Below are 22,691 nucleotides of genomic sequence, written 5' to 3'. Positions count from 1 at the left end.
CTGCTTAGTAGTCTTTTAAAAATTCTCTTTTTTGCTGGTGTTCCAGGTAGTTGACATTTGATAATATGTGAAGCATGGATGTTTTATTGTAAATTAAGGCAGAAAAAATACCCAATATCTTATACCTATCAGTGCAAAATATCAAATGACTTCATAGAGTATTTAAAAATTCTTTCTATACTCTCCTAAAATAAGTAAACGACTAGAATGAGCCCGGCCAGTGTCGCTTAGTGGACTGAGCATGTCCCATGCACCAAGAGGTGTCTGGTTTGATTCTCAGTCAGGGCACATGCCTGGGTTGCTGGCTAGATCCTACGTAGGGGTGTGCAGAAGGCAGCTGATGATGATGTCTCTCCCTCCTCCTTCCTCTCTTTAAAATAAAAATATATTTTAAAAAAAGACTAGAATGATACCAAAATAAAAGTAGCATTTTGTTTCAAGCACAATAGTTTAAAAAATTCATTGGTAATGATCTTTAAGAAATTTAGAGGCTCTGGCCAGTGCTGCCCGGTGGTTAGAGTGTTGGCCCATGCACAGAAGGTTATAGGTTTGATTCCTAGCCCCAGTCAGAGTTCGTGCGAGAGGCAACCAATCAATGTCTCTCTTTCCCTCTCCCTCCTTCCCTTCCAGTCTCTCTAAAAATCAATGGAAAAAATATCCTCGGATGCAGATTGAAAAAAAAGAATTTTAGAGGTAATCACAAATTGATATTGACATTACCCATTATTTTATTTAAAAAACATTAGGGAATATAAAAATGTTTTAAAAATTGTATAACTCAAACTAACACTACACTTAATGAGAATTCTACTACAAAGATCAATGTTGAGAGGCATAGAAAAAGTAATATATTTAAGAGTAGAGCAATAAACTGAAAAAGAGTATCACTTTAGTTAATTGATTTGTACCCCCAAAAAACTATTTTTAAATAAGAAGAATGTAAGCATACACATTATCAGTCTCAATACTCCAGGAAGTGTAAAATGCAGAAATATGAACACCAGTCCTACAATATGAAGAGACTGAAATACAGACTTTAATAATAATAAAAACAAAATGTTAATCTAAGCCTTTGAGTGATAAAAAACCAAAATTTATACAAAGTGGCAAAGGCTAACACAGCTAGTCTTTCTGAACGTCAAGCAGTCATTAATATTTTGCCTAGTGATCTTTACCAGACAAATATCAAGAATGAACCAGACAAGGAGAGAATGGCAGCTTATAAACCAATGAAGAGGCTTTATATTCAGATAGTTCAATCTGAATATACATGCTTGCTTTGCCTTATTTCTGTTTTTTTTTGTTTGGTTGTTTTGTGTATTTTTTTGGGGGGGGGGGTTGTTGTAAATCCTCATCGAGGATATTTTTTCCCATTTTTTTTTTTTTTTGAGAGAGAGAGTGTGGAAGGGTGGGGGGAGGGTAGAGAAATATTGATGTGAAAGAGACACATCGATTGGTTGCCTCCCACACACTCTTGACTGGAGCAGGGGATCAAACTGCAACCCAGATACATGCTCTTGAATGGGAATTGAACCTGAGACCATTCTGTGAACTCTAACCACTAAGCACTGAGCCCACCAGCCAGGGATGCTTTGCCTTAATTCTGCATATATTAAATGGGAATAATGTCCTTTACAAAGTTTCTGTTTAACATTTGTGATATGCATCAGGGTTAAAATAACAGGTAAGCATTTAAAAAATGCTATTACTGGGACAAGGAAGTAGACCCACATCAAGGAAAATTGGTTTTAAGTTTTCCATCATTTTACAGTCTCTACTTTATCTTTCTTTATGGATACAGGGATCTTTTCTTCTTTATCCAAGGGCATATAGATATTAAATATAAAGAAAACACTTAAGAAAATAAAGAACAAAAACATTAATTGAAGCCATCTATATTAAATGCAGAAGACCCTGCTACTTAGAAGGTTTGACCTTTTAAAATCTTAGACAACAAAAAAAAAGGCCAATTGGCTAAACAATTACTTTTAAAAATATATTTTTATTCATTTTTTGAGAGAGTGGGAAACACTGATCAGCTGCATCCCGCACGCTCCCTACTGGGGACTGAGCCTGAAATCCAGGCATGTGCCCTGACTTGGAATCAAACAGGCAAACTTTAAATGCACTGGATGATGCCCAACCAACTGAACCATACCTGTCAGGCTAAACAACTACTTTCTAAATACGAAGTAAAAAGAGAGATAAACTGGAAAACAATAGAAAAAAAAAGTAGCAGATACACATACTGGTATATGATTTTTTTTCCTGGAGAAAAGAAAACTAAAAGGAAAGACTGTGGATAAATGGATTCTCATTAGCACTGTCTTTCCCATCAAAAAATTTTTAAATGTATTTTTATGCATGTTATGATTCAGGGTTAACACCAATTAGATGAATTAATTTTTTCTATACATTAAGGTCTGAGGGATGGTGATTGCCATAATGCAAGAAAAACTTGAATCACAGCCTTTAAAAATAAAGTTACAAACATTTCCCAGTATCACATGTCTATTTTTTGACCCAATGTCCTAATCTAATTGTAATAACTGAATTTCTTAATTAGGCTATCAACTAATACCACATATAAAATAATTCTGATATGTCAATGCACCTTAAAAAGGTGTATATTTCTCATCTACTCTAGAAATGATTAGTTCTGCTCTTCCTTTATTTAATAAAACAAATTAAACTCAGTGTCCAAAACTAATTCACTACAAGTTGACTAAAATCCCTATGCATTCAGACTATATAAACTAATATGAGAGTTCCTGGAAATAATGGATTTAAATAATATACATAAAAAAGAAAAAAGTTAACTAAAGTAAAATACCCTTACATCCATAATCATTTTGCAGTTTTTACAAGGTCCAATCTGGCTAAAGAGCTGAAGAATTAGAGCTTCTGTCACATCTCTGGAAAGGTTACCGACATATCTGAAACACAAAGAAAAATATTTACCATTTAAATTTGCTTCTTTTGATCAGTTTCTACAGTTGCTTATTGAAAAATGAGTTTAGGAGTAGGTAGATCTTTACCCTAAACTACACTATTTGGGAATAGCTTATAAAAGTTTGCTGAAACTTTAAAATCTTTTTCAAAATGGATGTAATATGTGCAACCTGCAAGTATATTAGACACTGCTAGTAGAGGGAAAGCTAATGTGTGTTTTTAGTCAAGGTGTTGCAAATTAAACCTGTTATTTCCAAGTTCCTAGGCTTACCTTAGAAAGATATTGCTTTAAAAAATCTCTCAAATGAATCATTAGATATACAGAACATTTTATACAAACAATAGTGGAAACCTTTGCAATTCTTTCTACTACAGTATTCCTAAGAACAATAAAATTTCCTCAATTTTTAATTCACAATTCTCCTAATACTTTCCAATTTAGGTTTACTTTGGTTTACACAATAAACGTATTTTTTGAAAAATCACAGGTAAATAATTTATCAGGTGTTGTAAATGCTCACAAAGGGATGGAAAAACCTTCCAGTGGGTATCACTGATCAGTGGATATGGACAGATAATATGCTTTTGTGACTAGCAAACTTAGCTAGTATAGTGTATTAGAAGACCACATGACTGGGATAATCTTTATTTAAAGAGTTTATAAGTAGCCGAAACCGGTTTGGCTCAGTGGATAGAGCGTCGGCCTGCGGACTGAGAGGTCCCGGGTTCGATTCCGGTCAAGGGCATGTACCTGGGTTGCGGGCATATCCCCGGTGGGAGATGTGCAGGAGGCAGCTGATCGATGATTCTCTCTCATCGATGTTTCTAACTCTCTGTCTCTCTCCCTTCCTCTCTGTAAAAAATCAATAAAATATATTTAAAAAAAAAAAAAAAAAAGAGTTTATAAGTAAATTTTCAAAATAGGACTTTGAAACCAGATTACCTCTGGACATGTTAGAGTTAGAGGGTTATCACTTCTGAAATAGAGAATGTAGACTCTCAACAACTGTGTTTCTTATTCTTCTGCCAAGAATCCTTTAGAAACAGGTTGAAAGATCCAGACTTGCCCTGATTGGTTTGGCTCAGTGGTTAGAGGGTTTCAGGCTTGATCCAGGAGGCAACCAATCGATGTTTCTCTCTCTCTCTCTCTCTCTCTCTCTCTCTCTCTCTCTCTCTCTCTTCCCCCTTCCCTCCCTTCCACTCTCTAAAAATCAATGGAGCCTGGCCAGTGTTGCTCAGTGGGTTAGTATCAACCTATGAATCAGGAAATCGGGGTTTGATTCCAGGTCAGGGCATATGCCCTGGTTGTGGGCTCGACCTCCATTTCAGGGTGTGTAGGAGGCAGCCAATTGATGATTCTCTCTCATCATTGATGTTTCTACCTCTCTCCCTCTCCTCTCTGAAATCAATAAAAAAAAAAAGATTTTGTTTAAAGTGAGAAAGAGAGAAGTATCAATGTGAGAGAGGCTGCCTCCTGCACATGCCCTACTAGGGATCAAGCCCGCAGCCCGTGCATGTGCCCTCGCTGGGAATAGAACCATCAACTCCTGGCTCATAGGTCAATGCTCAACCACTGAGCAACACCGGCTGGGACCAAAGTTCTCACTTTTAAAATAGGGTTTTCCCTTCCCAGTTGTTAAGTGATCTATGTGATAACTTTGGCAGCCTGAAAATACTCATGGTATAATACCCATAGGACTTACACATAGTTAATTTAATGTGGTCTGCCTAAATTTATTGATTAGCATTTTTCTGTAAAGAACTTTTCCCTCATCAACTAGAGCTATTAGATTATACTACACTGGAGTTTCTAATCAAAAGGCAAGGTAAATGCTTATAGGAGATAATGCTTCTTTCCCTCTAATTACTGAGTTTCAGAACAAGGACTTGGTATAATACTAACCTTTGATCCTGGAAAAACTGTTATTGGGTAGATGTTGGCTTTGCTTTTTTGAGTATCATTATTCTATCTGATAGATTCAGTACTTCTCCCTTTACAATTTTAACCTATTCCAGTGCCTTCACCACTCAATATGTTTGCTGAATGGGTAAATGGAAGGAAGGAAATGAATCCATGTTTCTGAAATGTATAAATGTTTATTTTTCTGGGAAAAGAGTCCGTATCTTTTTTTGTTATTAATCCTCACCCAAGGGTATATTTTTCATTCCTCTCTCAACTCAATAAAAATATTAAAAAAAAAAAAAAAAAAAGTGAGATCCCTAGCCAGTTTGGCTCAGTGGATAGACCATCAGCCTGCGGACCAAAGGGTCCAAGTTCGATTCCAGTCAAGGGCATGTACCTAGGTTGCAGGCTCTTCCCTGGCTTGGGGCCCTGGTCAGGGCTCCTACAGGAGGCAATCAACTGATGTGTTTCTCTCACATCGATGTTTCTTTCTGTCTCTCCTTCTCTCTTCCATTCTCTCTAAAAATCAATGGAAAAATATCCTCAAGTGAGGATTGAAAAAAAAAAAAAGTGAGAGCTTTGGCTGTTTTACCATTTTGACCCAGTGATCAAACTTCAAATCGCTTTATAGATGAGACATTGTGTGTTCAATATGAATTATACATCACCTGTGAAGTAGTCAACTCAAAAAGGTCTAACTTGAATCTAGTCAAGCTTAAATTTAGACTAAAGCTTACCAAATATTGGACATATAAAAACAATTACATATATTTAGATATGGGATACTGTATAAGGCAACTTACTTGATCTCTTCAAAATATTATTGTTCTAAAACAAAGTAATAAAAGGGAAGCCCGGCTAGCGTGGCTCAAAGGTTGAGCATGGACATATGAACCAGGAGGTCACGGTTCAATTCCCAGTCAGGGAACATGCCTGGGTTGTGGGCTTGATCCCTAGTGTGGGCCATGCAGGAGGCAGCCGATAAATGATTCTCATTATTGATGTCTCTCTCTCTCTCCCTCTCCCTTCCTCTCTGAAATCAATAATATATTTAAAAAAGGGGGGAAGGACTGTTCTTCATTTAAATGACTTAAAAAGACACCTACAACTAAATATAATAAGTAATACTTGACTGAATCCTGGATGGGGGAGGAGATATCTTTTTCTTGCAGAACTCTAATAAATGTAGAAGGAATGAGGAAAATGATCATTAAAAAACCACAGTAACTGCGAATGGCAAAATCCACCCATGGATATTTTATAGTTGATATAATTTTAAGGAGAAATAGGGTGTGTAGAGCCTTAAATTATCTCCCATAAAATACTTATTAATTACTGGTTTCAACCAATGAAATGATTGTTTTAACGTATATTCACAAATTCTTTGATATGCCTTCCTCTATGAAGTGGAGCTTATTTTCTCTCTCCTTCAGTCTGGGTTAGTCTTAGTGACTCAATTCGAATTAACAGAGTATACTGAGAAAAGTAGTCACTGTACAGTGAAGAAACAGTACCCTTCAAAAGTGCCATGATCATTAAAGTTATCTTCTCATATTAAAGGAGAATAAAGAGACAAAACTAAATACAGTGGTATCTTGGAATGGATCCTGGAATAGAAAAAAGACATTAGTGGAAAAACTGGGGAAACTAGAATAAACCTTGCATTGTACCATGCTAATTTCTTAGTTTTGATAAGTATACCATGGTTATGTAAGTTGTTAACATTAAGGGAGTTATGGGTGAAGATTATATGAGAACTGTACTTTCTCTGTAACTCTTCTGTGTCTCACTTGACTCTTGTACCCATAAGAAATTCTCAGGATTGCAATGACTAAATGAAAAAAAAAAAAAAAAGGTTCTTCCAGGGTGTGGTGGGAGATAGGTGGAGGGGGGTAAAGTGTGTGTGGGGAACGGGAACATCTGTAATGCTGTCAACAATAAAAATATATATATATTTTAAAAATGGCTCTTCTGAAAATTTAATTCTAACATCTACGTATTTTTTTAAAAAATATATTTTATTGATTTTTTACAGAGAGGAAGGGAGAGAGATAGAGAGTTAGAAACATCGATGAGAAACATCGATCAGCTGCCTCCTGCACACCTCCTGCTGGGGATGTGCCCGCAACCAAGGTACATGCCCTTGACCAGAATCGAACCTGGGACCCTTCAGTCTGCAGGCCAACGCTCTATCCACTGAGCCAAACCGGTTAAGGCACATCTACGTATTTTTAAAAAGCTAGATAACCTAGTGAGAAGTGCATAATATTTAGGGAACCTGGATTTTAACATCTGAGAAACATTTTCTGAGTGACATTAACTAATCTGAAGATATGAAGAAAAAAAAAAGCACTAGGGGGGCCTTGCCTGGGTATATCAGTTGGTTAGAGTGTCACCCCGATATGCCAAGGTTTCTGGTTCGAATCCCAGTCAGGGCACATACAAAAGTCAACCAATAAATAAGTGAAACAACAAACTGATAATCAATCAATCAATCAATCACTGTGGTTTGTATTGCCTTTCATTTGTTTATTTGATGTAAGTTCCAGGAGCCTCTATGAATTAACTCTACACACAGCCGTTTAGAGAAATGCTCTTAGGAGGAAGTTACAGAAACAACTTGCTCTCAGCCTTAGGCACCATTACAATAAAGTACAAGTAACATATATAACATTTTCATATCAAAGACATCAAAGGACAAAATCTGTTTTTCTTGTACTAATAAAAATACTGCATTACATTACTTTTTTCTTTTTACAAATAAGTTAATCACTAATACCTACCTCAAAATTTTAAAAACTTAATGATGTTATAACTTTCTATGTCTATTTGCTAAATAGGAGTTTGAGACAGAAAGCCCAAATCTGAAATCTGCAGAACCTTTTTATAGACAAAACTAGAGACCCAGTGCATGAGTGTGTGTGAGTGTGTGTGTGTGTGAGTGTGAGTGTGTGTGTGTGTGTGTGTGTGTGTGTGTCCCTCAGCCAGGCCTGTGCTCTCTTGCAGTCCAGGAGTCCTCAGGGGATGTCCAACTGATGGCTTAGGGAGCGGGCCTAAGCTGTCAGTCAGACATCCTTAGTGCCCTTAGTGCTGCTTTGGAGGCGGGAGAGGCTCCTAACACCGCCGCTGCACTCACCAGCAGTGAACCCAGCTTCCGTGGGAGCGCACTGACCACTAAGGAGCAGCTCCTGCGTTAAGCGTCTGCCCCCTGGTGGTCAGTGCATGTCATAGCAACTGGTCGTTCTGCCGTTTGGTCGATTTGCATATTAGCCTTTTATTATATAGGATACTTTCAACAGAAAATACACAAGTTTTTTAGTTTGTAGAATGCTCTATATTTTACAAAGTTAATTCTCAATTTTATTTATTTTTAAATATATTTTTATTGATTTCAGAGAAGGAAGAGAGATAGAAACATCAATGATAAGAGAGAATCATTGTTCTACTGCCTCCTGCATCCCCCTTTACTGGGGATCAAGCCCATAACTTGGGCATGTGCCCTGCCTGGGAATCAAACCCTGACTTCCTGGTATATAGGTTGGTCGATGCTCAACCACTGAGGCACTCTGGCCCGGCAATTCTCAATTTCATATATAAATATTTAGTTGTTTCATACTAAACAACTTACCAAAAGATTTCCCATAAACAGTATGAATTTAAGTTAACATGTTTAGAGGATTCATTTTTTGACCACCAAACATCTTCCTATTTTTAGAAAAATCCTCATCCTAAGGCAGAGCCTGACTTCTCTATAGAAGCTGAAAAGCCTAGATATGGTTTTATAATCTTTTTTTGTATTTGATCTAGACTAAGTCAATTAGAGATACCAGTCCTCAACCTATAGGGCTTAAAGAAGCAGAGCATGAAGAGAATCCATTTTGGTGGCAAATAGCAATGGAGTCCCATGTCAGTGAATTTGATCCTCAGTGGATTCAGTACTAGTATCTTTTCTGGGATGGCCTGTGGCTTGATTAGGACTATGGCCTGACAGTTTCCTTTCCTGAACATTTTCCAAGACAGGTTCCATAACCTTCCTACAAATTTTGGTAGTGTCCTTTATCTTTGTTTTTGTTTTGCTAATCTTCACCCAAGGATATTTTTTCCACTGAATTTTAGAGAGTGGGAGGCAGGGTGGGGGAGGTGGTGGGAAAAGAGAGAGAAAGAGAAACATCAAAGTGAGAGAAACATTGACTAGTTGCCTCTTTCACACTGGGACTGGGGGTTGAACATGCAACCCAGGTATGTGCCCTTAGCCAGAAATTGGTCTTCAGCTGACACTCAAACCACTGAGAAACACTGGCCAGGGGGTGTCCTTTATCTTTTTAATTCCTTTTATGGTTAAAATTTTTTGCTGCTTGCATTTAAGAAAATCCTGACTGATACAAACATACTCAAAGCAGTTGCAAACCAAGGTTCCCTATTATGTCTACTGGTCTACTAAACAAAATTGTAATTTTCTTACATTTATTAGTGTTTATTTTTCAAAATATTTTTTGGGGAATAACATTAAAATGTCCCTTTTTAGCTGTTATGTGGAATTCTTGTTAGCAGCATGGATTGAAGTATCCCACATTATATCACCTCTGAGATCATATACTAACCTTGTGCAGAATGGAAAGTAAAGACAAGAAGAGAATTAAATTTAAGGCATATAGACTTCAATGAACTAAGAAATGCCTTCCTCCCTGGCTGGATAGCTTAGTTGGTTAGAGCGTCATCTCAGACAGGTTAAGGTTTCAGATTAGATCCCTGGTCAGAGCACATACAGGAATCAACCAATGAATGTGTGAATGAGTGACAAATTGATGTTTCTTTTTCTCCCTCTCTCTAAAATCAATAAATAAAAATTTTAAAGATAAAATAAAAAATGTCTTCCTTGGACAACTGGATAAATGAATATGAACTGTATATCAGTTAAAAATATTGTATCACCGTGGCCCCTGTGGCTCAGTGGTTGGAGCATCAGCACCAAAGGGCCTCAAGTTGGATTCCAGGGTCAAGGAAACATACCTGGGTTGCAGGTTCAATCCTCAGCCCCAGGTCTAGGTGCTTGCAGGAGGCAACCAGTAGATGTGTCTCTCTCACATCAATACTTCCCTCTCTCCCTCCCTTCTACTCTCTAAAAAACAACAAAAAACAAACAAATAAAACCCCCCAAAAAAATTCAATGGAAAAAATATCCTCAGGTGAGGATTAACAAGAAAATTTCTATCAATGTAGTCATCTTAATATGAAAATTATATCATGGCTATGTAAGAGAATGCCCTTGTTCTTAGAAAGTATATGGTAAAGTAGGCCTAAAGTGTAATGATGTTTTCTCAAGTGGTTCAGAAAAAAAGGTAACTGCATTCTCACATAACTACTTTTGAATATTTGGCTATTAGCAATGGATAAATCCACACAAAAATTACTTAACTCTTCAATGTACTATTTTTTGTTACTTTTCTGTTTTAAATTTTTCAGAATAAAAAGTTGCCGAAACCGGTTTGGCTCAGTGGATAGAGCGTCGGCCTGCGGACTCAAGGGTCCCGGGTTCGATTTCGGTCAAGGACATGTACCTGGGTTGCGGGCACATCCCCAGTGGGAGATGTGCAGGAGGCAGCTGATCGATGTTTCTCTCTCATCGATGTTTCTAACTCTCTATCTCTCTCCCTTCCTCTCTATAAAAAATCAATAAAATATATTTTAAAAAAAAAGTTATTAATGAAAACTTGCCATTCTGCCAGGGATAGAATTTTATATCAATTTAACATATATTTTTGAAGCTGATAACTAAGTTCAGAGAGTTATAAAACTGGATTCTAAAACATATATTAATTTATATTACTACAGCTCTAGAAAATTTAACCTGAAGAAAACATTTACAAAACAGAAAGCTGTGATGGGCTGTTCTGAGCCACAATCTATAATAATAAAAGCGTCATATACTAATTAGACCGGACGTCCTTCCAGACGACCTTCTGGACGAAGCTGGGGCTGCAAAGGAAGCCCGGGTCCCGGGTGCCAGAGGGAAGCCAGTGCTGGCAGCCGGGGGAAGGAAGGCCTAACTCTTGCACAAATTTCATGCATCAGACCTCTAGTTATTGGATAAAAATGTAGGTGGAAAAGGTCAATGGGGGAAAATAAGGGGACATCTGTAACACTTTAAACAATAAAGATAAATTTATTAAGAAGTGCAGAATTCGATACGAAGCCTCTGTGAAAATTTTAATAAGAAACATAAATAGGTTTTTAGCTAATGATAAATCTGATAAAGAAATTTTTATTTATACTATAATCTACAGTCTAGAACCCTTCCTGGAACACTGTTAATGCTCTATAAATATCTTTAAAGAGATAACTGTACTCACAGAATTACTTTTGGATATTTGCAGTTTGCTAGGAAATTATCCCATTTTGCCTGAATTACTTTAGTTTGGGGGAAAAGGTGCATCTTTTACTAATTATGAAATTACGTAGAAGAGTAAATGCTTATATCTATATATAAGCATTTATATAGGCAAAAGTAGGTGTACAGTTGTGAGTATGCTAATACTTATTAATTATTGTATTATTCCCACATGGATTGTAAACCTACCTTTGCCTACACACACACACACACACACACACATTCTACACCAGCATCCTAACTTTACTATTAAACAACTGTCTACTCTTCACAAAGGATCGTCTGTATGATAGCTGAAACCCTTTTATGTTATCAGCTATGACCACCTTCACTTGGAGATGAGACTATATATAAACCAGCTTGAACAAATGTATCTAATACTATGCCTGAAGACATCCTAGATATTCATCTCAAAACTGTTCTCATTTTTACTTATATTTTGCAACAAGCTATCATTTTAAATGACTGTAATTACACATTGGTAAATCTACTTATTGTTGACTTCATTCTCACATCCCACATCCAAACCACTGGTAATTGCTGTTGCTCTACTTTCAAACTATCTCCAGAATCCACCCACTTCTCACAATATATTTCCAAAGTATTGCTGACAAGAAATTGAATATTGGCAATTTCTAACTTAAGGTAATGCTGATCGGTATTTCTCTCTCATCGATGTTTCTGGCTCTCTGTCCCTCTCCCTTCCTCTCTGTGGAAAATCAATACAATATATTTTTTTAAAAAAAGAGCTGAAGATGTAAGAGTTGCAGAAAAATGAACAAAAAGTTTATGACCTTGGGTGACTTTAGCTTTTCCCCAGCTGCAAAATGGACCCATTTACTGCAGAGTTCTGATGGGGGTTAAGCAAACAGGTAAAACACTTTACACAGAACCTAGCAAATCATAAGCACTCTAAGTATTTGTTTGAATAAAGCTTCCTTCATTATTCCTCCTGCAATGGTTGGTTTCCTGCACTGCTTTTGTAGAATGGCCTGAAAAAGGTGAAGTTGTCTTCATTATTTGACATTCCCAAATCAACATGCTAAAAAGGTTAAGATCCCAGATATTTCTGGCAGTTTCTGAAATTAAAAAATCTGAAATAATTTAAGAATCTTAAATTTGAAGACATTATAAAAGATGAGCATTGTGTGTGCTGTTGGCTATATCAAACTTCTGGCAAAGAGGCCAGAGGAAAAAAAGATTTCCATAAACTCTATGGGCCAATAGTTTTCTAGGGAGTATTCACCTACAGATACAATCTTTCAAAAAAACAAACAAACAAAAAAAAACAAGAAACAAAGGTCATGCAATAATTGCTGCAACCTATTAAAAAGATTCTTAAGGTAACTAACATTACCAGGTAAACTATGAAAAAGTTTAATCTATTAAAACAAGTGTGACTATTATTTCTCATACAGATAACAAAACAGAAACTTTTGGTGGCGAAAACAATAACTGCCTTGTACTTCATAACAACTCCAATGTCTACAGAGTTGCAGAAAGAAACCTAAAATTGTGTCTTTAACGCTTAGAGTTCTCAAACTGTCGGTATTTCAAGAATTCAAACAAAAAGGTCTGTAAAAAAGTACTCAAGACTTTTTCTTCTTTTCCAGAGAAGTAACAATGACAGAACCAACTCTCCCAACATACTTTGAAACACATAGGAGGATGCTGTGGGGGGCGGGAACCACACAACAAAGAAAATACCCACGCTGAGATCACTGAACACGAGCTGTAAAAATTCTGAGGGGACTGTGAGGGGGCTGAATAAATGCTAAAGGTATTTATCAACCGTTGTTTCATAAAGGGCTGCCTGCTCCTTCTGCAACATGTCAATCCTAACAGCAGCAAACGATGATCAAAAACGCATCAGATCCACTTCCCCTCGGTCGGCATACACCTCCGGGTGAGATTTCCAAGTTTCAAAAGCAGTTTCCGAATCCTTAGGGTGTCCGGGTTTCGGCTCTTTGGTTGGGGGAGGAAGTGTTATCGAAGCGAATCCAAAGAGAGGTCAAAGAAAAAGCATTTGGCTTTTCTTCCCCCCCGCCCCCTGCCCCCCGTAGGCAACTGCGAGAATAAAGTTTAACTCGCTGAAAACGAGTACAAGCAGCCTCGAGAAAATTAATGGGGGTGGGGGGGAATGGAAGAGTTTCAGGAGGAAATCAAAGTCAAATGAAGGGGAGTTGGCTGTGAAAGATCAAAACGGGTTACTGAAGCGGCGGGGGCGGGAAAGAGGAGGAGGCAGGCCTGGGACAAAAGGCAGGCTCGCCGAGACTACCGAGGTTTGAATGAAAACTCCAGTCTGCGGGCCCGAGCGCGCCGAGGCCAAAGGCCACCCTGCGGCGTCCAGGGAAGGGCTTCGTGCCGAGGGTCGACCCTCCCGCTGCCTCTGCCTCGTCCTCTCACAGCCCGGGCGTCGGTCCCTAAGCCTTCAGGTGTGCGCTAAGGGGAGGGAGGCGTGGGATCGCGGCGGACACCGAGGACCATAGGCGAGGGAGCAGCGAAGGACCGAGGCCTCCCTCCGGGGCGACCACCATCCCGCCCCCCCTCATGGTTGCCTCAGACTCACAGAGTCTTGGGCATCTCGTCCTCCATGGCTGCTGCTGTCGCGGCGGCGCCTCTGGGTCCAGCTCCCTACCCTTTACTACCTCCCAAAACGTTTGAGTGGCTCTGGCTGCAGAATAGCGGGATTTCTCGGCGGACCGGAGGTTATCCTGCCTCCTTCTCCGGCGGCAATTACACTAAACCGCCCGGCCCAGCACGAACAATGAAGCCCCAATACAAGATGGCGGCGAGCCGGGAGCCTCAGAGCAGCCAGCGAAGTGACCCGGACCGCGCATGCGCAGAACAATCTTGCACTTTCAACCTTCCGGCCGCCAGCGGCACCTCAACCCATAGGTTCACTTGTTGCGCAGACGCTCCTCCACCCGGTATTAGGAGTTTCTGCGACTGCGCAGGCGTAAGGCTTAACTATTTCAGGACTTGCTTTTTGCCTTTTGAAACTTTTTTGTCTTCCCTCTCCAGTTTCGAATGTTTCAACAGTGAATTATGACATAAGCATTTTTCTAGAAATTAAAAATATTTCGGGAAAAAGAAAGGTTTAATAAACTCAAGTTATCTCATAGCGAGAGTAAAAAGGGCTGCGCCGCCCGGGAATCGAACCCGGGTCGCAAGAATGGGAATCTTGCATGATACCACTACACCAGCGGCGCCACTGGAAGCTAAGCTTGCTGAAATGTCTTAGGACTAAATGAAAGCAAACAGTCGATCCCAGAGGATGATTTATTTATTTAAAAACAAAAGTCTAAGAGTTTATAACCTGCTATTTTTCGTTGATATAAGAAACTTATCTTCCCAAGTACAATTGAATGGCTGTTTCTATTTTTTTCTGTATAGAAAAGTCTCATATTTTTAAGTATTTTTTTTATTGTTAATAGTATTACAGATTCAATTAAAAATATTTTTTTATTTAAAAAAGTAAGAGTGCCCTAACCGGTTTAGCTCATTGGATAGAGCGTCGGCCTGAGGACTGAAAGGTCCCAGGTTCGATTCCGGTCAAGGGCATGTACCTTGGTTGTGCAGGAGGCAGCTGATGATTCTCTCTCATTGATGTTTCTTTTTTTTTTTTTTAAAATATATTTTATTGATTTTTTACAGAGAGGAAGGGAGAGAGATAGTTAGAAACATCGATGAGAGAGAATCACCGATCAGCCGCCTCCTGCACATCTCCCACTGGGGATATGCCTGCAACCCAGGTACATGCCCTTGACCGGAATCGAACCTGGGACCTCTCAGTCCGCAGGCCGACGCTCTGTCCACTGAGCCAAACCGGTTTCGGCTCATTGATGTTTCTAACTCTCTATCCCTCTCCCTTCTTCTCTGTAAAAAAATCAATAAAAATATATTTTAAAAATAAATAAATAAAAAAGTAAGAGTTTCCAAACAAAAACTCATAGACAATAGTATGGTGGTTACCAAAGGGAAGGGGGAGGAGGTGAAGAGTAAAGGGGGTCAAATATATGGTGAGAGAATATTTGACTTTGGGTGGTGGACACAATTTTACTAACCAGTGTCACTCCAATAATTTTAATTAAAAAAAAATAAAAAGCTATAATGTATACCTATTTTTTAAAAAGAATTTCATTAGAAAAATTTGTCTTGTGTTAACTAGATTTTTGAGAGTCAGGAAAATATTTGTAGATCATTGCTGAATTTTTCTTTTTATTTGCATTTTTGTGGCATACTCAATGTACATTGGAAAATATTTTCCAATAATTATTTAATGCAAATTGATCATAAGAACTCTAAAACCAAATGAGTCAGAGGATACATAAATTTCAGTCCTTTTTGAGGGGAGGCAGAAAAATAAGGGCTCTGAAATGTGGTTTAGTGACTAATTAGGCATTTTTGTATTGCATTTAATAAGTTATGTGAAATATTTATTAAACATAGGCAATTGTGCACATCCAAAAATGTGATGTCTTCTTTGAAGTAGTTCCTTTAGACTATGATACTTTTGGATTTCCATTTTTGAATTTGTCTTTGGAATCTGTGGCACATCATTTGGATTTTATTTAAAGATATAAAATAGTTTTTTTTTAAGATATTATTTTATTTATTATTTTTTTTTAATATATTTTATTGATTTTTTACAGAGAGGAAGGGAGAGAGATAGAGAGCTAGAAACATCGATGAGAGGGAAACATCGATCAGCTGCCTCCTGCACAGCCCCTACTGGGGATGTGCCTGCAACCCAGGTACATGCCCTTGACCGCAATCGAACCCGGGACCTTTCAGTCCGCAGGCCGACGCTCTATCCACTGAGCCAAACCGGTTTCGGCAAAATAGTTTTTTGAGGATGAATAAAACAAATGTTAATGGTGGATAATATTTTCTAACAGCTTTTTAAAAATATATATGTTTTTATTGATTTCAAAGATAGGAAGGGAAAGGGAGAGAGGGATAGAAACATCAATGATGAGAGAGAATCGTTGATTGGCTGCCTCCTGCACGACTCTAGTAAGGATTGAGCCTGCTACCCTGGGCTTGTGCCCTGACTGGGAATCCAACCGGGACATCCTCGTTCATGGGTCTCGCTCACCCACTGAGCCACACCAGCCAAGCTAACAGCAATTCACATAATTTACAATTTGTCCATTTAAAGTACAGTTTAGTGGTTTTAGTGTATTCACAGAGATTTGCAACCATCATTATAATCAATTTTAGAATATTTTCATCACCCCAAACAGGAAACCTTTATCAATTAGCAGTCACTCCCTATTCCCCATCCCACCCCACTCTCCAGCCCACTAATCTTCTGACTGTATAGATTTGCCTATTTTAGACATTTCAAGTAAATGGAATCATACAGTAATGTATGTAGTCATTTGTTACTTGGTTTCTTGGTACTGGTTTCTTTAACTTAGCATTATGCTTTTTTGTTCATCCATGTTGGAGCATGCATCAATACTTCATTCCTTTTTTTTAGCCAAGTAAAATAAAATTCCATTGTATGGATATAGCAAAAGTATTTAATAGAGCTTTAAAAACTCTGTTAAATATTGTTTTATTTATTATACTAGAGGCCTGATGCATGAAATTCGTGCAGGGGTGGGAGGGGGGGGTCCCTCGCCCGGCCTGCGCCCTCTTGCAGTCGGGACTCCTGGGGTGATGTCCATCTGCAGTCTCAGACCGGATTCCCCCAGGGGATCGGGCCTGAGCTGGCAGTCAGACATCCCTTTCCCAGTCCGAGGCTCTTGCAGGCAGGGAGCCCTTGCTCCTTACCGTTTGCCCGTAGCGGAGTGGGAGAGGCTCCTGCCACCGCTGCTGTGCTCACCAGCTGTGAGCCCACTGGCAAGCCCAGCTTCTAGCTGAGCAGCACTCCCCCTGTGGGAACGCACTGACCACCAGGTGGCAGCTCCTGCATTGATCGTCTGTCCCGTCGTGGTCAGTGTACATCATAGTGACTGGTCATTCCACCGTTTGGTCAATTGCATATTAGCCTTTTATTATATAGGATATTATATTTATTAATAAAGTTTTGTTGAAAATTTGATTAAAGTTTTATTTTTTTTAAATATATTTTATTGATTTTTTACAGAGAGGAAGGGAGAGGGACAGAGAGTTAGAAACATCAATGAGAGAGAAACATCAATCAGCTGCCTCCTGCACACCCCCACTGGGGATGTGCCCGCAACCAAGGTACATGCCCTTGACCGGAATCAAACCTAGGACCTTTCAGTCCGAAGGCCGTTGCTCTATCCACTGAGCCAAACCGGTCAGGGCTGAAAACTTGATTAAAGTTTTAAAGTTGCCAAAGTAATGCATGCTCACTGTGACAAGTGAAACAAAATAAGAAAACAAGAAAAGGTTAATAATTTCCTCATTTTCCCTCTCTTGAGGTCATTAATGTTAACAGATTAGTCTATAAGCTTCTGCATCTTACTTTATATGCATCTTACTTTAGATGCACATGTATATAAGTACTTGTTTATTTTTTGTTATTTAAAAGAATGTGGTTATGCTATGGATATTACTTTGCAAGTTTCTTTTTTAACTTAAACGTACATTATAGATGTTTTCAATTCAACTTATACAGATCTAATTAATTTTTAAATAATTGCAAAATATTCCATAGAATGAATGTGCCACAGTTTATTCAATGCTAAATTGTGTAAATAATCATAAATAGTATTGATGAACATTCAGGTTATTCCTTTTTTTTATACTACAAACAATGTTGCAATAATCATTCTGGTACGTATATATATATTTTTTAATTTTTTATTTTTATTGATTTCAGAAAGGAGGAGAGAGGGAGAGAGAGATAGAAACATCAATGATGAGAGAGAATCACTGATCTGCTGCCTTCTGCGTACCCCCCAAGGGGTCAAGTCCACAACCCGGGCATGTGCCCCTGACCAGAATCGAACCCAGGACCCTTCAATCCGCAGGCTGATGCTCTCTGCACGGAGCCAAACCAGTTAGGGCTGGTATGTATATTTTTATAACTGATTATTCTATTTCTGTATAATTAAAATTCTCTCTTTAGCCATCTTAAAATGTTTTTTATGTAGTCAAATATGTTTACATTTTCTTATATCACTTTTGAATTTCCTGTCTTGTCTAAGACAGAATTAATACGTAGACTACTTAGAATACGAAAGAAATGAGATGTGAAGAAGTAAGACGCTATAAAAATGAATTTCTTCAAGGCAGTTTCAAAGAAGAAAACAGACACGGAGCAGAGACAGAATTATAGATTTGAGTGTTGTCCAAGATAAACAAAGCCAGACACGAAAATTTAAATTTTAATCATAAGCCACTCTTACAATGGGGAAAAGAGTACGCACAGTGTGAACTAAACTTTGATTTGCACAGAAGTGACTGGGCCCTTTAAAGGGAGAATGAAGAAATAGGGCGGGGGATGAGCAGGGGCCAGTAAAGTCAGGGAAGTGAAAGATCACAAACATCAAGAAGGGATGGGGGTGGGGTGTTGGGGATTGTAGCACAGGGCTCTATCTTCATGTGTCAGGTGGGACAAAAAGTCAATAATTTGGGGAACCTTGAGTTTTCTCAGACAGGCACTTTAAGGGGTGCTAAGGTTATCCCAAGGAGGCCGCTTTGAGCTGTTAGAAACTGTCAGTGTTTTTTTCATCTTTATAGGCCAAAGTTGAGGCCTAGTCAAGAGGAGGACTCGGAGAGAAGCTGGGCTAGAGTTTGCTGAGGGAGAGAATCTCAGTGTTTTGCTTCCTTAGGGAGACTGCTTTTTTAAGCAACGCTCTTAAATAAATGTTTGTTATATGACCTGATTATTACCCGTCAGATATGAGGTAATATTTTCCCCATGATTAAAAAAAATCTTTTTAAAAAGGAGACATATGTAATACTTTAAACAATAAAAATAAATAAATAAATACGTATAAAAACATCTTTTTGAATTTCAGTGGCAGTATTATTTTATTTTATTTATTTATTTTAAAATATATTTTATTGATTTTTTACAGAGAGGAAGGGAGAGAGATAGAGAGTCAGAAACATTGACCAGCTGCCTCCTGCACACCTCCCACTGGGGATGTGCCCGCAACCAAAGTACATGCCCTTGACCGGAATCGAACCCGGGACCCTTCAGTCCGCAGGCTGATGCTCTATCCACTGAGCCAAACTGGTTATGGCGGCAGTATTATTTTAAAAGGCCAGGAGTGCAGAATACAACAGCCTTTTTGTCACTTTGCAAGTCTTTTACATTATTTCTTCACTGTGTCCTTTCAGTAAATTCTTTTCCAAGGTTTCAGTAGCAGAAATGAAATTTTCCAAATATAATACTTGTTAAGGTGATTTACATGGCTAATTCTAATCAACCAACAGAAATTGAGGGCCTAGTAGGCTTAATGCATTGAGATGTTGTGGACATAATGTAATTTGAAAATAGGAAAGTAAAAGACACACATAGTTCTTTCTTTATAATTCTAGATGTAGTGCAAAAGAGGACTTCATCTTTGTATGTTCATGTTCTTAAGTAGAAGTGTTTCTTTCTTGTATGACTTGCATCTTGTTCCATTAACACTTCCACTTTCTTTTCCTTACTCTGCTCCACTGGCCTCCTTGTTGTTCCTTAAACACACCAGATGTTCTTCTTGCCTGGAAAGTTCTTTCCCCAGATATTTGCCTGCTCCACTCCCCTCACTTGATCTAAGCTTTGTTCAAATGGCATCTGACTTAATAAGGCCTACTACCCTGATCATCATATTTAAAATTGCAACCCATTCCCATTCCTCATACCCCATTCTATATATTACATAATTTACTTATATACTCTAATTATCATCTGTCTCCCTTCACTAGAATGTCAGCTTCATTAGAATAAATATTTTTTAAAATCGGTTTTATTCATTGATTTTTCTCATTCACCTAGAATATTTCCTGCCACTTAGAAGGAGCTCAATAAATATTTGTCCAGTAAATGAGTGTTTATTTGAACTGAATTTTCTACTTCCTTTCTCCAAGTTCAACTTTTCTTTCTTTTTTTTCAGTATAATTGATTTTCCTTAGAATCTGGATACAATTAACTGTAGCAAGACAGCGCTCAATACTATTTAAACCTCATTTTAGGTTCTTTAAACTACCTCAGTATTTGTAAATACGAATTCACAATTAACTAAAATTTGACATACCAACAAATTTATTCAATATTGATGTAACTACAACATTTTATATGCAACCTGTGGACTTTAATATAACAGAATTTGACCTTTATAAACTAGTTACTTTTTGCTTATTTGTCCTAACCTTATTTAGTGTTGCACCAACAGAACCCCTTCTATAACTTTTGCTATGTAACCAGATTCCGCCCCTTAAGACAAAGTGGAAAAGAAGCAAAGTTCCCACCCAGAAAAAACATTAACAGAAAAAAAACATTAACAGAATTATCCAATTCTAAAGTATCAGCAGATATAACATCAGAAATAGATTATGGGCAACTCTTAAGTCTTTTACTTAAGTAGTACATAGAAAGTTACAGTGTTGACCAAAAAAAAAAAAAAAATCCCACCCAGTTTCAACATTGTGGGTTTGATCAACCAATGAATGCATAAATAAGTGGAACAACCAATCAATGTTTTCTCCCTTTCTCTCTCACTCTCAAATCAATAAATTAAATACACACATACACAAACACACACACACACACACACACACACACACACACACACATACACATACACGTTTCTCATTGTCTTAATGGGTCTCAAAATTCTGTGACAGACCTGGCCCGTGTGCTGGCTCAGTTGGTTGAGCATCATCCTGTGCACAGAAAATTGGCCTGTTGGATTCCTGGGCAAGGCACATACCCCAGTTGTGGGTTCCATCCCCGGTAGGGGCCAAGCAGAAGGAGGCAGCCAATCAGGTGTTTCGCTCTCACATTGATGCTTCTCTCTCTCTCTCTCTCTCTCAAAAAAAATCTGCAACAGATTTTTACTCAAGTTGTTTCCATTAAAAAGTACTAATTAAAAAAACTAATAACTTGCCAAGGCCGGTTTGGCTCAGTGGATAGAGCGTCGGCCTGTGGATTGAAGGGTCCCAGGTTCGATTCCGGTCAGGGTCATGTAACTGGGTTGCAGGCACTTCCCCAGTGGGGGATGTGCGGGAGGCAGCTGATCGATGTTTCTCTCTCTTCGATGTTTCTAACTCTCTATCTCTCTCCCTTCCTCTCTGTAAAAAATCAATAAAATATATTAAAAAAAACAAAACTAATAACTTTAAAACTGCCCCCCCATACACACCCCAAATGGTCCACAAAACATTCTCCTTTCCTTCTGAAGGTTTTATGATGCATTATAATCATTAACCAGTCTTTTACTATTACACTTAAATGGCCAATTGAGATAAACCGTTCTGAGACCGCTCTTCCACCACTAAGACTGGGGTGGCAGATATTAGGGATAATACTCATTTAGCCTTCTGAGCTTTCTGGGGAGACTTGCTGTCTTTGCCACCTCCAGTTGCCTTCTCATCCACTGCTTTGATGACACCCACAGCAAAACGGCCCAGAGAAAGATAGAGAAGCCCTCTGGGCTTGCTAGGAACCATATCGGTGATGGCAGCATCACCAGATTTAAAAAATGTTGGGACATACTCCAGCTCTTTTCCAGAATGACAGTTGATCTCCTTCAGCTCAGCAAATCTGCAAGCAATGTGAGCTGTGACAATCCAGCACAGGCGCATATCCAGCACTAATCTGGCCTGGATGGTTCAGGATAATCACCTGAACTGAGCAGCCAGCGGCTTCCAATGGTGAGTGCCACAACCAAGTTCTTTGATAGACACGTTCTTGACATTGAAGCCCACATTGTCCCCAAAAAGAGCTTCACTAAAAGTTTCATGGTGCATTTCAACAGGCTTTATTTCAGTGTAACGTTGACTGGAGCAAAGATGACCACTATGCTGGATTTAAGAACACCATTCTCCAATAGGCCCGCAGGGACAGTACCAATGCCACCGATTTTATAGACATCCTAGGGGGACATGCACAGGGGCTTGTCAGTTGGATGAGCTGGTGGTAGGATGCGATCCACAGCTTCCAGCATTGTGGTTTCACTGGCATTGCCATGTTTACGGGTGATTTTTCATCCCTTCAACATTAGCACTTGGCTCCAGCATGTTGTCAACATTCCAACTAGAAATTGGCACAAATGCGACTGTGTCAGGGTGGTAGCCAATTTTCTTAATGTAGATGCTGACTTCTTTAACAATTTCCTCATATCTTTCAGGCTGTAGGGCAGCTCAGTGGAATCCATTTTGCTAACAGCAACAATCAGTTGTTTCGTACCCAGTGTGTAAGTCAGAAGGGCATGCTCACCGGTCTGCCCATTCTTGGAGATACCTGCTTCAAATTCACCAACACCAATAGCAACAATCAGGACAGCACAGTCAATCTGAGATGTGCTGATA

At 38.6% G+C, this 22,691-nt stretch overlaps 1 protein-coding gene and 1 non-coding gene across 17 annotated transcripts in view; both read right to left on the bottom strand.

Annotated features, from left to right (window-relative positions):
- TIA1 (TIA1 cytotoxic granule associated RNA binding protein) overlaps positions 1-14,089 on the bottom strand; it is a 30,518-nt gene extending 16,429 nt beyond the window's left edge. For 2 of the 16 annotated variants that reach the window (XR_004971789.1, XR_004971790.1), the window contains exons 1-2: positions 13,813-14,075; positions 2,834-2,936 (exon numbers count right to left, since the gene is read on the bottom strand). Coding sequence is in view for 10 of the 16 variants with exons in the window: in XM_036334230.1 (XP_036190123.1) it covers positions 2,834-2,936; positions 13,813-13,838 (129 nt within the window). In the remaining 6 variants the exon portion in view is untranslated. Of the gene's footprint in view, positions 1-2,833; positions 2,937-3,895; positions 4,096-13,812 lie in introns of those variants that run through there. The other 14 variants (XM_036334215.1, XM_036334219.1, XM_036334224.1 and 11 more) reach the window with 12 other exon arrangements.
- Positions 14,090-14,384: 295 nt separating this feature from the next.
- TRNAG-CCC lies at positions 14,385-14,455 on the bottom strand. The gene has a single exon. It is a non-coding gene; the product is annotated as a tRNA-Gly (tRNA).
- Between the last annotated feature and the right edge of the window lie 8,236 nt (positions 14,456-22,691).

Source organism: Myotis myotis, unplaced genomic scaffold, assembly GCF_014108235.1.
Source record: "Myotis myotis isolate mMyoMyo1 unplaced genomic scaffold, mMyoMyo1.p scaffold_m19_p_14, whole genome shotgun sequence".
Taxonomy (NCBI): domain Eukaryota; kingdom Metazoa; phylum Chordata; class Mammalia; order Chiroptera; family Vespertilionidae; genus Myotis; species Myotis myotis.
The sequence above is the reverse complement of the archived record's forward strand: the minus strand, read 5'-3'. Positions and strand labels throughout refer to the sequence as shown.